This window comes from Colobus angolensis, unplaced genomic scaffold (assembly GCF_000951035.1).
Source record: "Colobus angolensis palliatus isolate OR3802 unplaced genomic scaffold, Cang.pa_1.0 Scaffold51, whole genome shotgun sequence".
NCBI lineage: Eukaryota > Metazoa > Chordata > Mammalia > Primates > Cercopithecidae > Colobus > Colobus angolensis.
In genome coordinates, this window is record NW_012118599.1 from 14491167 (window position 1) to 14504235 (window position 13069).

Consider the following 13069-nt stretch of genomic DNA (forward strand, 5'->3'; position numbering starts at 1 on the left):
CCTGTAATCCCAGCACTTTGAGAGGCTGAGGCAGGTGGACCACTTGAGGTTAGGAGTTCGAGACTAGCCTGGCCAACATAGTGAAATCCCATCTCTACAATAATTACAAAAACTTAGCTGGGCACACACATAGTCCCAGCTATTCAGGAGGCTGAGGTTGCACTGAGCTGAAATCATGCTACTGCACTCCAGCCAGGGGGACAGAGTGAGATTCTGTCTTAAAAAAAAAAATAAATAAAATAAATAAATAAAAGGAGACACTTAATATTCAGGAAGTGAACAAGACAAGACACAGAGTGGAAACAATATATGTAGTATATATACCCAACAAAGAGTATGGATGCAGAATCTATGAAAAACTCTGACAAATCAGTAAGAAAAAGGCAGACAACTCAATAGATAATCAAAAGACAACTTTAACAGGGATTCACAAAGGAGTATATCCAAATGCCAATAAACATATAAAAAGGAATTCAGCTTCATCATCACCAGAAGAATGCAAATTAAAATCATGAGAAACCACTATGTCCCACTAGAATAGATAAAATCTTAAAAAGACTGGTAAAACCGAGTGCTGGTGAGGATGTGGAGCAACTATCACTTTCATATGTTATTAACAGAAGTATGAATTGGTTCAACCATTATGGAAAAGAGTTTGGTAGAACCTATTTAATCTGAATACATATATATCTAGATAGACCAGATAGATATAAGATGGACATATAAAAATCAGTAGTTTTCCTACATACTACCATAGCTTGTTTAAAAATATAAAAAGTTTGCTATAGCATCAAAAATACAAAACATATAACCTTAATTTAAAAATGTTAAGACTAGCTGGGTGTGGTGGCATGCATCTGTGGTCTCAGCTACTTGGAAGGCTGAGGCAGGAGAATTGCCTGAGCCCAGGTGGTCAAGGCTGCAGTGAGCCATGATCGTGCCACTTCACTCCAGCCTGAGTGACAGATCAAGAACTTTTTTTTTTTTTGAGACGGAATCTTGCTCTGTCGCCCAGGCAGGAGTGCAATGGCTCGATCTTAGCTCACTGCAACCTCCACCTCTTGGGTTCAAGTGATTCTTCTGCCTCAGCCTCAGGCATGCGCCACCACGCCCGGATAATTTTTGTATTTTTAGTAGAGATGGGGTTTCAACATGTTGGCCAGGCTGGTCTCGGATTCCTAACCTCAGGTGATCCACCTGCCTCGGCTAGGATTACAGAGGTGAGCCACTGAGCCCAGCCGAGATCAAGAACTTTAAAAAAAAAAAAAATATATATATATATATATATACACACGTTTATAATGAGAGAACTATGAAGTTTTTACTAAGAACATAAAATAATATTTGAATAAACAAGGACAAATTATATTCCTAGTTGGGATATTCAATATTGCAAAGATGTTGGTGCTTCCTAAATTAATCTACAAATACAACGTCTTTTCAGTCAAAATTCTAATGTGGTTTTTGGTAACTGACAATCTGATTTTATTTCATCTTTTTGAAAAAGGCCTAAGAATAAGCGAAAACATTTTGGAAAATAATAAAGGAGATTTAAGCTATCAAATGAAATGGGATTTAAGATGTCAAAATGGAATATTAAGCTATAAATAATTATTACAACTGTGGTACTGGCATGGAAATGGACAAAAAGATCAATGGAGGGAAGCACAGATACGAAAACACATAGGATCATCTCAGAGGCTTCTGGAACTCAACCCTGACTAAACTAAAAGCATCACTTTTCCTCTTTACAAATGCTAATCATTCAGCAAGTGGCACAACATCTACTCAGCTGCAAGCCAGGCGCTTTCGAATCATCCTTATATTCCTCCTTCAAACCCAACATCCAATTCGTCAGCAAGTCCAACAACCCTCAACCCACTTAGCCAGTTCTGTAGATTTCACCACCTAAAAATATCCCTCATGATTCATATTCATTTTCAGCATCCCAGTTCAAGTTACCATCAGTTTTTGCCCGGGTCATTGCATTAGCATCTAATTAGGTTTCCCACACTCACTTTCATCCCCGTCCAAATTTATTCTCCAAATTACAGACATCATGATCTTTTAAAATCACAAATGTAATTATGTAAATACCACCTAAAACTCTTTAATGCCTTCTCACGTTCTTAAGACAAAATGCAAAATCCTTAATTTGGCCTATCATAATAGCTCATTAACGGGTAAACAGACTCCAGACAGCTTCCACTGTATTAGAATATATCCTTTAACATATAAGTAACATGGGAAAAAATTCAGTTATTTTTAATATGCCTTATTAATAAAGTAACTATAAAATGCTCTTAAACCTAAACAGTTTCACTCCAGGTTCAAGAATCTTCAAGGGTTCTCATTTTCCTCTATTTGCCATAGAGGTAATGCTCCCCTACTCCTCCTAGTTTTCTCAATTGCTCGTCCCTTTGCATGGACCTTCACTCATGCCCTTGCATAAAGGCACCTTTCTTAGAGAAGCCCTGAACTGTGGGAAAAGGTCAGGTCTCTTGTTATTATCTCTCAAACCAACCAAATTTTCATTGTGATTCTGATTAAGTATTTATATAACTCTTTCCCACTATGTAAGTTTGATGAAGGAAGGGTCACATTTGTTACTGTTTACTGTTACATTCTCAAAGTCTAGAACTGTGCCCAATAAATAGGTGTTTCTTAAATTTGCTGAACAAATTAAACATGAATTTTAATTATGTATATTAGAGCTAAAACATAATGATGCCTTCATGGGCAACTCGTGAAGCTCAGTAAAAGACCACCCAATCATCATGATTCAATTGCCTTAGCTACATCTCCCCTTTTGGGAGGGAGTTGAGAGGAGGACTTCTCAAATTGTGAGACGGTGTACAATATGCTGTCTAATTCTAATGTCAAGGATAACTTGTGATCAACTGGCTTAATGTAAATTAATCAGTTCAAAATCTCAGGGAAGTACTATGAGAAAGTACAGATTGTTTCCCTCTCCTTTACTCTGAAGAGAAAGTATAAATTAAGTCTAAATGACTTCCCCCGCCCTACAAGATTACTTTGATATTCAAGGTTATATTCTAGTATAAGAATAGTTGAAGGTGTTTGAAGTCTGATCACCCATTAATAAAATATTATTCTTTTCAGGAATATACAGACTTTAGTTCTCTATTATTTTAAGGCTTTACTTCTGTTAATGGAAAACAAGAAAGTTCTTCTAGTCTTTCAGTACTTACAAGTGAAGGAACCGTGAATATCTGAACCGAGAGGTCTGCGACTGAAAACTCTCTGTCGTGGTCATCTGTCACATAATCACTCTGCAAACGCTCATAGTTCTATTAAGAAGGCAAAAAAAGGCAAGGAGTGCCAGCTATCAGTTACAAAGAAAAGGCAAGCACTACTCACCAGAGTAGGTGCGGTGAAGAACTGGACAGACAGAGCAGTCACCGACACTGCTCGCTCGTGATCATCCTCCATAAAATCTCTCTGCAACTGCTGGTAATTCTAAACAACAAGGGGGAGATTCACCTCTAATCCACATTGACCAAATGTTTAAGGATTATAATGAAAAGTCAGTGCTGGAGGAAGTCAAGAAGATAATACTGCTATAAGAACAATAACTGGAATGATTTCTACCAATAGAATCCTGTATAGATATTGATTCACTATGGAATCTGTGGAATCCTGTACAAATACTGATTCTTTCTTCTGGAGCATAATGGCAGTTTACCAGGCCAAGTAGGCAGTAACAGCTACTAAGCTCCCAGGTGTCACTGCATGCTGGTAGAGTTAAACCACAGCAGCATTACACTGTTTCTGATGAAGTCAGACTTTCATTACTTCTGCATCATATCAGAATCATCTGATGACTCTTCCAAAGCATACACGCTTGGGCCCCCATTCTTGGTTGTTCTGTTTCAGTAGATTTGAGAATGGAACACAACACATGTATTTTGAAAGAGCTCTCCAAGTGATTCTCATATACTTCCTAATTCAGGTGAATGCAAAAAAATAAGTGGCTAGCTTACGCACATGCTGCTAAAAGGGAGAACTTAATTCAACTATATCAATAACCTAGAGTTTTGAAGAGACCTTGTTTCTTAAAAAAAAAAAAAAAAGAGCAAAATACATGTTTTCTTTAGCACGAAATAGCTGCAATCTATTTATAAAATCAAAGTTTTCTAAATATAATTTTCTAACAAAATATACAGGCTATTTAATTTGGATCACGCCCACCCCTCCAAAAAAAAAATCTGTATTTTTTTAAAGACTAAGACTGCAATGTTAATTTTAAAATGCACAAATATATTTATTAAATCATATCCATATATATGTCATTTAAACTGCGATTAGTTTCCTTATATGAATTTTAATAGAAAATATATCACAATTCACAATGGCATAGGTTTAAACTCTTCATTTATTATTTCATAAACATTGCATAATAGATGGATACTCATGTTATCACAGGAGGTGATGAACAAGAAGTCTCACTGCTATAATTTTATTCTATTGATAGAGAATGAAAAGATTTATTAAGTTTCTTAGAATTTAATATCAACATATTGACATATTACTATTAGATGTTAATTTTTTGAAGCCTAGATATAATTATGGGCATAGTTATTCTATATATAACCTATTTTGAAAACTGAAAAGCCACTTACTTTTGCAAATCGAACAGCAAACAGTTTCTTGTATTTCAAATCCATAAGCAGACTGCTCATGAACAACTGATGATATACGCTCCTAGCACCTTGTAGAAAAAGATCATGGTACAAGATAAGGACACGCCAAACAATTAGATTTCTCAAGTTTTATGTGATCTACAGTGGGTTGTTTTTTTTTTTTAAACTTCTGAGACAGTGTCTTGCTGCGTTGCCCAGGCTGGTCTTAAACTCCTGGGCTCACGCGATCCTCCTGCCTCAGCCTCCTGAAGTGCTGGCATTACAAGTGTAAACCACCATGCCCAGCCAACACAACCTTTTTTTTTTTTTTTAAGAGATAGGGTCTTGCTTTGTTGCTCAGGCTGAACTCAAACTCCTAGCTCAAGTGATCCTCTTGCCTCAGCCTCTTGTGTAGCTCGGACTACAGGCACACACCACTGAGACTGGCTTGTATTTTAAGCCTCAAAAACAAAAGTAAGCCATATATGGTGGTATGCATATGTAGTCCCAGCTACTAGGGAGCCTGAGAAGGGAGAATTGCTTGAGCCCAAGAGTTCGAGGCTGTAGTGATCAATGATCATGCCACTGCACTCCAGCCTGGGCAACAGAGTGAGATCCTGTTCCTTCAAAAAAGGAGCAAAATACCTGTTTTCCTTAGCACAAAATATTTGCAATCTGTTTATAAAACCAAATTTTCTAAACATAATTCTGTAACAAAATATAAAATCCATTTAAGTTGGATTATGGACCCCTCCCCCACCAAATCCATATTTTTCAAAGACTAAGACTGCAATGTTAATTTTAAAAAGTACAAATACATTTATTAAACATCTTCCCAAATGATAAAGTCTCACATCCCAATTAGTCATATAGGTTCCTCCACACCTTAAAAGTAGTTAAAATATTCACCTTTCCATAATTTGGAATCACTAAGCATCAGTCTGTCCACTAGAGAAGAGTTTTCACCATCTGGCCCTTCTTGCAAACCAACTTGACATAAAATCCGGCGAAGGCCATCTTTAAACAGAAGGAAAAATAGTAATGAGATAGCAACTTCAAATATTAAAGTGACATTTTAGTAGATGTTCAAATGGATCTGTAGAGTTTTAAGTGTTTTATTAAAGGTCAAATTTATTCAGAAAAAGCAAACATGTTAACTGTTTTATTAATATTTTAACAAAAAGGAAATGAATTTCAAATCTCACATCACACACTATTACTCCTGAATGTCAAAACATATGCCTGTCATAAAGGCAATAATCTCTTGCGCTTTAATGAATTTAATTAAAGAGAAAAACATCCAAAAACCACTTAATATTGTTCTTTAAGCACTCATCAAACCAGACTACAGTAAAAGTATTATACATTCCATAACTGAAATACAAAACATGCTACCATTTAAAATGAGGAATGCATGACTTCTGCACTATAATATATACCAGTACATTTTATTAATGCTTCATAAAAAATGCTTCATTCATTAAACAAAAACTTATTGTGGACTTGCCATGTGAGAGACTCTGGAAAACATATTACTACAACCTTTTAAATGTAAACTTTAGAAATGTTCTTCAAATATTAATATAAGCATTAAAATAACCAAAACTTTAACTTGTTCCATACATACATATATACACACACACACATATATATATACATATATACACACATATGCCTGGGATTACAGGCATGCACCACCACACCTGACTAAATTTTGTATTTTTAGTACAGACGGGGTTTCACACCATGTTGGACAGGCTGGTCTGAACTTTTGGGCTCAAGTGATCCACTTGCCTTGGACTCTCAAAGTGCTAGCATTACAGGCGTGAGCCACTGCACCTGGTCCCATACTTTATAATTTAAATCACTGTTTTCATTTTTTTCAAGCATGCAAAATAATAAAAAATTTAAAAATGGAGTAACTTTTAATTATAAAAGCTGTCAAACAGAAATCCTTTAAAAGGCTAAAGAGAAGATCTATGTAAGTATCAAATAGGAATATATAAATTATTGATAAATATCTCAAAGCAAATTTTCAGCAGGACATTACTTCCATTATATTCTTCATTAATACTGTAGCACAACACTTGGCATGCAGGTATCCAATGGAAAACACCAAAATAAAGAATATAGGGCTAAGAAAAATAACTGGAAAGATGTTTATTTTCTTTTAAAAAAAATTTTAGATAGAGACGGGGTCTCCCTATATTACCCAGGCTAGTCTATGAACTCCTGGTCTCGAGGGATCCTCCCACCTCAGCCTCCCAGAGAGTTGTAACTAGAAGAGCGGGCCACCGTGCTGGCCTGGAAAGATAACTTATAAATTATCTTTTAAAGTAAACACATTCTCTTAATCTTCCACACCTCCGTATTTTCAGCTCTCAGTTCTGTGTAGTAATGTTCTTTTTTAAAAGCCCTTCAATACAAATGTATTCAAATTTTTCTTTACAGTAAACATCTGAATGTCACTTATCCACAGTCTTGCCTGAAGAATAGCATAACAGCTTATATCGATCTCTGTTTTACGCTTTATGTTACACACCAGGCTTGTATTTTTGGCTGCGGATATGAGGACTCTTAATTCTTACCATTACATAAAGAAAAATGATTGAATTTCTAGACTCTGGAATTTTTTTTTTTTGAGACCGAGTTTCACTCTTTTGCACAGGATGGAGTGAAGCAGCGTGATGTTGGCTCACTGCAACCTCTGCTTCCCGGGTTCAAGTGATTCTCCTGCCTCAGCCTCCTGAGTAGCTGGGATTACAGGCGCATGCCACCACACCCAGCTGATTTTTGTATTTTTAGTAGAGTTTTGTCATGTTGGCCAGGCTGGTCTTGAACTCCTGACTGCAGGTTATCCACCCGCCCTGGCCTCCCAAAGTGCTAGGATTACAGGCATGAGCCATGGCACCCAGTCAAAAATTTTTTTAAAAATACAAATTGGTAACTTCCAATTTGCAAACTTTCAGAGTTGCAAGTTATTGGTAACCAAAAGTTGTAGGAGTCAAAACAAAGAAATCAACATTAGTGTTTTATCATTTAAACAGCTAATCACTTAGGTTATTTACAGCAGCATTTTTCCAGCTTACTCAGTAGAAGAGTTCCGCAAAATGCTCCACTAAAAAAAGTTAAAAAAAAAAAAATCGTTTGTGAAATGTACATTGCATTGCGTTAGCATATTAATGTCCTTTACAATTGTTTAAACCAATGTTTCCTGCGTTTATTTGAATAGAGAATCCTTTGTGTGCATATAAAAAATATCCAGTAGGACAAAATTTGTTAAACACAGGATTTTTCCTTGCATAAAGATATTTTGAAATGATATTTTAAAATGCAAAATTAAAGCAGGAAATTATTCCAGTTGACATTTTTTCCAAAACAGTTTTGCAAGGGTATACTAAGCTCATTTTTAATAGACAATTGGCATGAACTTTTATGAACCTACCTGAATATCCAATAATACTTCCCAGCCAAGACAAAAGTTTCAAACCAAAATTCTGATGTGCGACGATAGACGAATGCATAACTTGAACTTTGAGTGGCTTTGTCTGTCTACTGGTATTTCTCTTAAAAAGAAATGGCAACATTTAAAAATTAACTTAAAAAGCTATTCTACTGGCAGAATAAAATTATTATTTTTACTTAACATAACCACACCATCATCATCACAGAATTTTTCATGGATGTAAGAAAATCACCATTCTCCTTGCCTTATTTGATTCGGATCCTAATTTTCTAGAGGAAATCTTAGGATTCATACAAAAAAAATGAAGGTTCAGCTAGTTTATGAGTAATCTGAATCTTTTTTTCCTTTTTTTGAAGTGGAGTCTCACTCTGTCACCCAGGCTGGAGTGCAGTGGTGCAATCTTGGCTCACTGCAACCTCTGCTTCTTGGGTCCAAGTGATTCTCCTGTCCTCAGCCTCCTAAGTAGCTGGGACTACAGATGCACGCCATGACACCTGGGTAACTGTTGTATTTTTAGTAGAGACAGTTTTCACTATGTTGGCCAGGCTGGTCTTGACCCCTGACCTCAAGTGATCCACTTGCCTCAGTCTCCTAAAGTGCTGGGATTACAGGTATGAGCCACTGCACCTGGCCAGTAATCTGAATCTTTAGTCCTATATTTGAAAATCTGTTGTATCAATAATAAATGATAATAAATGATTTAAATGTTTTAGTTTGCTTTATGGTTTTAATTTCTTAATTATGGACTTATTTAAATAATTTATTGCATAGATGTGATGTTATCAACTTTTTTTTTTTTTGAGAGAGAGTCTCACTCTGTCACCAGGCTGGAGTGCAGTGGTGTGATCTCTGCTCACTGCAACCTCTGCTTCCCAGTTTCAAGCGATTCTTCTGCCTCAGCTTCCTGAGTAGCTGGGACTTACAGGCGCACACCATCATGCCTGGCTAGTTTTTGTACTTTTAGTAGAAACAGGGTTTCATCATGTTGGCCAGGATGGTCTCGATCTCTTGACCTCGTGATTTGCCTGCCTCAACCTCCCAAAGTGCTGGGATTACAGGCATGAACCACTGTGCCCAGCCCATGTTATCAACTTCTTTTTTTTTTTTTTTTAATCATAGCTGGGCACGGTAGCTCACACCTGTAATCCCAGCACTTTGGGAGGCTGAGGCAGGCAGATCACCTGAGGTCAGGAGTTTGAGACCGGCCTGACCAACATGGTGAAACCCCGTCTCTACTAAAAATACAAAAATTAGCCGGGTATGGTGGAACATGCCTGTAATCCCAGCTACTCAGGAGGCTGAGGCAGGAGAATCATTTGAACCTGGGAGGCAAAGCTTGTGGTGAGCCGAGATTGCACCATTGTACTCCAGCCTGAGCAACAAGAGTGAAACTCTGTCTCAAAAAAAAAAAGAAGGTAAAATACATATAAAACTTTCATCTTAGCCATTTTTATGTGTACAGTTCGGTATTAAGTACATTCATACTGTTGTGAAACTAGTCCCCAGAACTCTTTATCTTGCAAAAGTGAAACTCTACATAACACCTAATAAAGGGCAAGTCCCTGCTACTTTCTTCCCCTAGCACCTAGCAACCACCATTCTGTCTCTTTCTGTCTCTGTGGATATGACAATGCTAGTTAGGTCACATAAGTAGAATCATATGGTATTTATCTTTTTGTTACCAGCTTATTTCACTTAGCATAATGTTCTCAAGATCCAATCATGTTGTAGCATGTACCAGAACTTCTTTTTTTTTTTTTTTTTTTGAGACGGAGTCTCGCTCTGTCGCCCAGGCTGGAGTGCAGTGGCGGGATCTCAGCTCACTGCAAGCTCCGCCTCCCGGGTTTACGCCATTCTCCTGCCTCAGCCTCCCGAGTAGCTGGGACTACAGGCGCCCACCACCTCGCCCAGCTAGTTTTTTGTATTTTTTAGTAGAGATGGGGTTTCACCGTGTTGACCAGGATGGTCTCAATATCCTGACCTCGTGATCCGCCCGCCTCGGCCTCCCAAAGTGCTGGGATTACAGGCTTGAGCCACCGCGCCCAGCAACCTCCTTCCTTTTTAAGACTAATATACCATTGCATGTATATACCACATTTTGTTTCTCCATTCCTTCATTAGCAGACACCTGGGTTAATGCTACCTTTTGGCTATTGTGAATTATGGTGCTTGAACAGGGGTGTAAAATATCTCTTTGAAACCTGTTTTCAGTTATTTTACAAATATACCCAGAAGCAAAATTGCTGGATCACATGGTAATTCTATTTTTAATGTTTTGAGGAATTGCTGGACTGTTTTCCACAGTGATTATACCGTTTTACCTTCCTACAAGTAGTGCACAAAGGTTTTAATTTCTCCATATCCTTGCCAACACTTTTTTTCCCTTAGAGACGGAGTTTTGCCACGTTGCCCAGGATGGAGTGCAGAGGCTATTCACAGGTACCATCATCACATACTACAGCCTTGAACTCCTGGGCTCAAGCAATCCTCCTGCCTCAGCCTCCAGGGTAGCTGAGACTATAGGTGCATGCCTATCCTTGTTTATATATTTATTGGACAGAAGCCATCCTAATAGGTGTGAGGTGGTATTTTAGCTGCCTGTATATCTGCTCTGGAGAAATGTCTATTCAAGTCTATCAGCATCTTTTTTTTTTTTTTTTTTAAACAGGGTTTCACTCTGTTGCCCAGGCTGGAATGCAATGGTGTCATAACAGCTCACTGCAGCCTTGACCTCCCGGGCTCAAGCAATCCTCTTACCTTAGCTTCCCAAATAGTTGGGACTACAGGCATGCGCCACCACGCCTGGCTAACTTTTGTTATTTTTATTTACTTTTTTTGTAGAAATGGGATTTTGCCATGTTGCTTAGGCTGGTCTCAAACTCTTGGGCTTAAGCTATCTGCCCGCCTTGGCCTCCCAAAATGCTGGGATTACAGGAGTGAGCCGACGTGCTTGGCCAACACTTTTTAAAGAATGTGTTTACCCCTTTTTATTTTTGGATCGTTCTTTTACTCTCTGTCCATCTGTTCTCTATAACATACATTAACACGGTAAGGTTTTGTATATGTTCTCCATTTACACATATTTAAATACACATTTCTAAAGATTTGTTAGTTTGACTTACGAAAATCAAATACTACACATGCTTTTGTGCATCTTAGCTGTCATTGATTTTTTCTATTAATGACTGCGTAATTTTCTGTGGTGTGGACTTATTAAAACATCCTTCAGGCCAGGCGTGGTGGCTCAAGCCTGTAATTCCAGCACTTTGGGAGGCCGAGACGGGCGGATCACGAGGTCAGGAGATCGAGACCTTCCCGGCTAACACAGTGAAACCCCATCTCTACTAAAAATACAAAAAACTAGCCGGGCGAGGTGGCGGGCGCCTGTAGTCCCAGCTACTTAGGAGGCTGAGGCCCAAGAATTGCTTGAACCCAGGAGGCAGAGGTTGCAGTGAGCGGAGATCATGCCACTAAACTCCAGCCTAGGTGACAGAGAAAGACTCTGTCTCAAACAACAACAACAACAACAACAAAATGATAATAATATAGGGGCCTCCATACTACTTTATATATTTAAAAGAAATTTGAGGCCGGGTGTGGTGGCTTACACCTGTAATCCCAACACTTTGGGAGTCTGAGGCAGGTGGATCACTTGAGCCCAGGAGTTTGAGACCAGCCTGGACAACATGGTGAAACCCCATCTCTACTAGAGATACAAAAATTAGCTGGGTATGGCTATGCGCACCTGTAATCCCAGTTACTTAGAAGGCTGAGGCAGAATCACTTGAACCCAGAAGGCGGAGGAAGTTGCAGTGAGCCGAGATTGTACCACTGCACTCCAGCCTGGGCAACAGAGACTCCTCGAGGGGAAAAAAAAAAGATAGATAAAATTATTTTTTAAAAAGAATATTTACATAAAATTCAGTTACATGGAGTGGTGAAAAATAAATTCTAATTTCTAAAAATAAATCCAAATGTGAAGAATAGTTTGCTTTTAGAAAGATGATACACTAATTGCTATGAGGATATGGAATATATTTTGCCATAAGGTACCAAGAAACAACTTTGCTTGCATTATAATCATGGTGCTTAAGGCCACTTTAATTTCTAAAAAGTAACAGAACATTCTATTAATTAAAAACAAAACAAAAGCAAAAAACATTCTAAGACTGCTTTGATGGAGAAATGGGAATATATCTTATCTAAATACTCATTTTCTATATCAATCCTACACAGCTTTAAAAAACTAGATAAAATAATAATGCAATATTTAAGAAACATTATCTTTAAACACGGTTTTTGGTTAACATTGATTTTCATTCGAAAAAGCAGAAAGACATGTTCATAAATGCTGAAATATGAAGCTAGTTTTAAACTAATAAAAAATAATATAGGCATGTTTTTAAATTACTTACCACAATTACTGATTTTGCTTGCTCACAATACTGGAAGTCTCCATATCGAACAGACCTACGCCCCTGTAAATAAAGATATTTAAAATTAAGCTATAAAAATATTGTATTCAATATTAATACTTTTAAACCAGTAAACAAACATGTTTAAGCATATAACAACTCTGATCAATTTTCAATATTTACAACGTTCATACTACTCCTTGATAAGTTAAAATTTTCCTTCAAAGCTACGCTAACTTTTCCAAGCCATTAATATACTTCCTTGAACAAAACATTTATTCTTCTCGACATCTATAATTTCCATTTTCATAACTATATGTCCTCTTAAACTTTCTGTCTGGCGATAGCTTATAGTTATACCCAACATACATTTGGGCCAATATTCAAATGAAAAAAATTTTTTTTTTTTATTGGCCGGGCGCGGTGGCTCAAGCCTGTAACCCCAGCACTTTGGGAGGCCGAGACGGGTGGATCACAAGGTCAGGAGATCGAGACCATGCTGGCTAACATGGTGACATCCCGTCTCTACTAAAATATACAAAAAA

At 37.5% G+C, this 13069-nt stretch overlaps 1 protein-coding gene across 1 annotated transcript in view; it reads right to left on the reverse strand.

Moving 5' to 3' along the window:
• UBR2 (ubiquitin protein ligase E3 component n-recognin 2) overlaps nt 1-13069 on the reverse strand; it is a 135872-nt gene that overhangs the window by 70866 nt on the left and 51937 nt on the right. Inside the window, exons 7-11 of the mRNA XM_011960442.1 lie at nt 12525-12587; nt 8089-8209; nt 5553-5660; nt 4644-4732; nt 3382-3480 (exon numbers count right to left, since the gene is read on the reverse strand). Of these exons, the coding sequence (XP_011815832.1) occupies nt 3382-3480; nt 4644-4732; nt 5553-5660; nt 8089-8209; nt 12525-12587 (480 nt within the window). The remainder of the gene's footprint in view (nt 1-3381; nt 3481-4643; nt 4733-5552; nt 5661-8088; nt 8210-12524; nt 12588-13069) is intronic.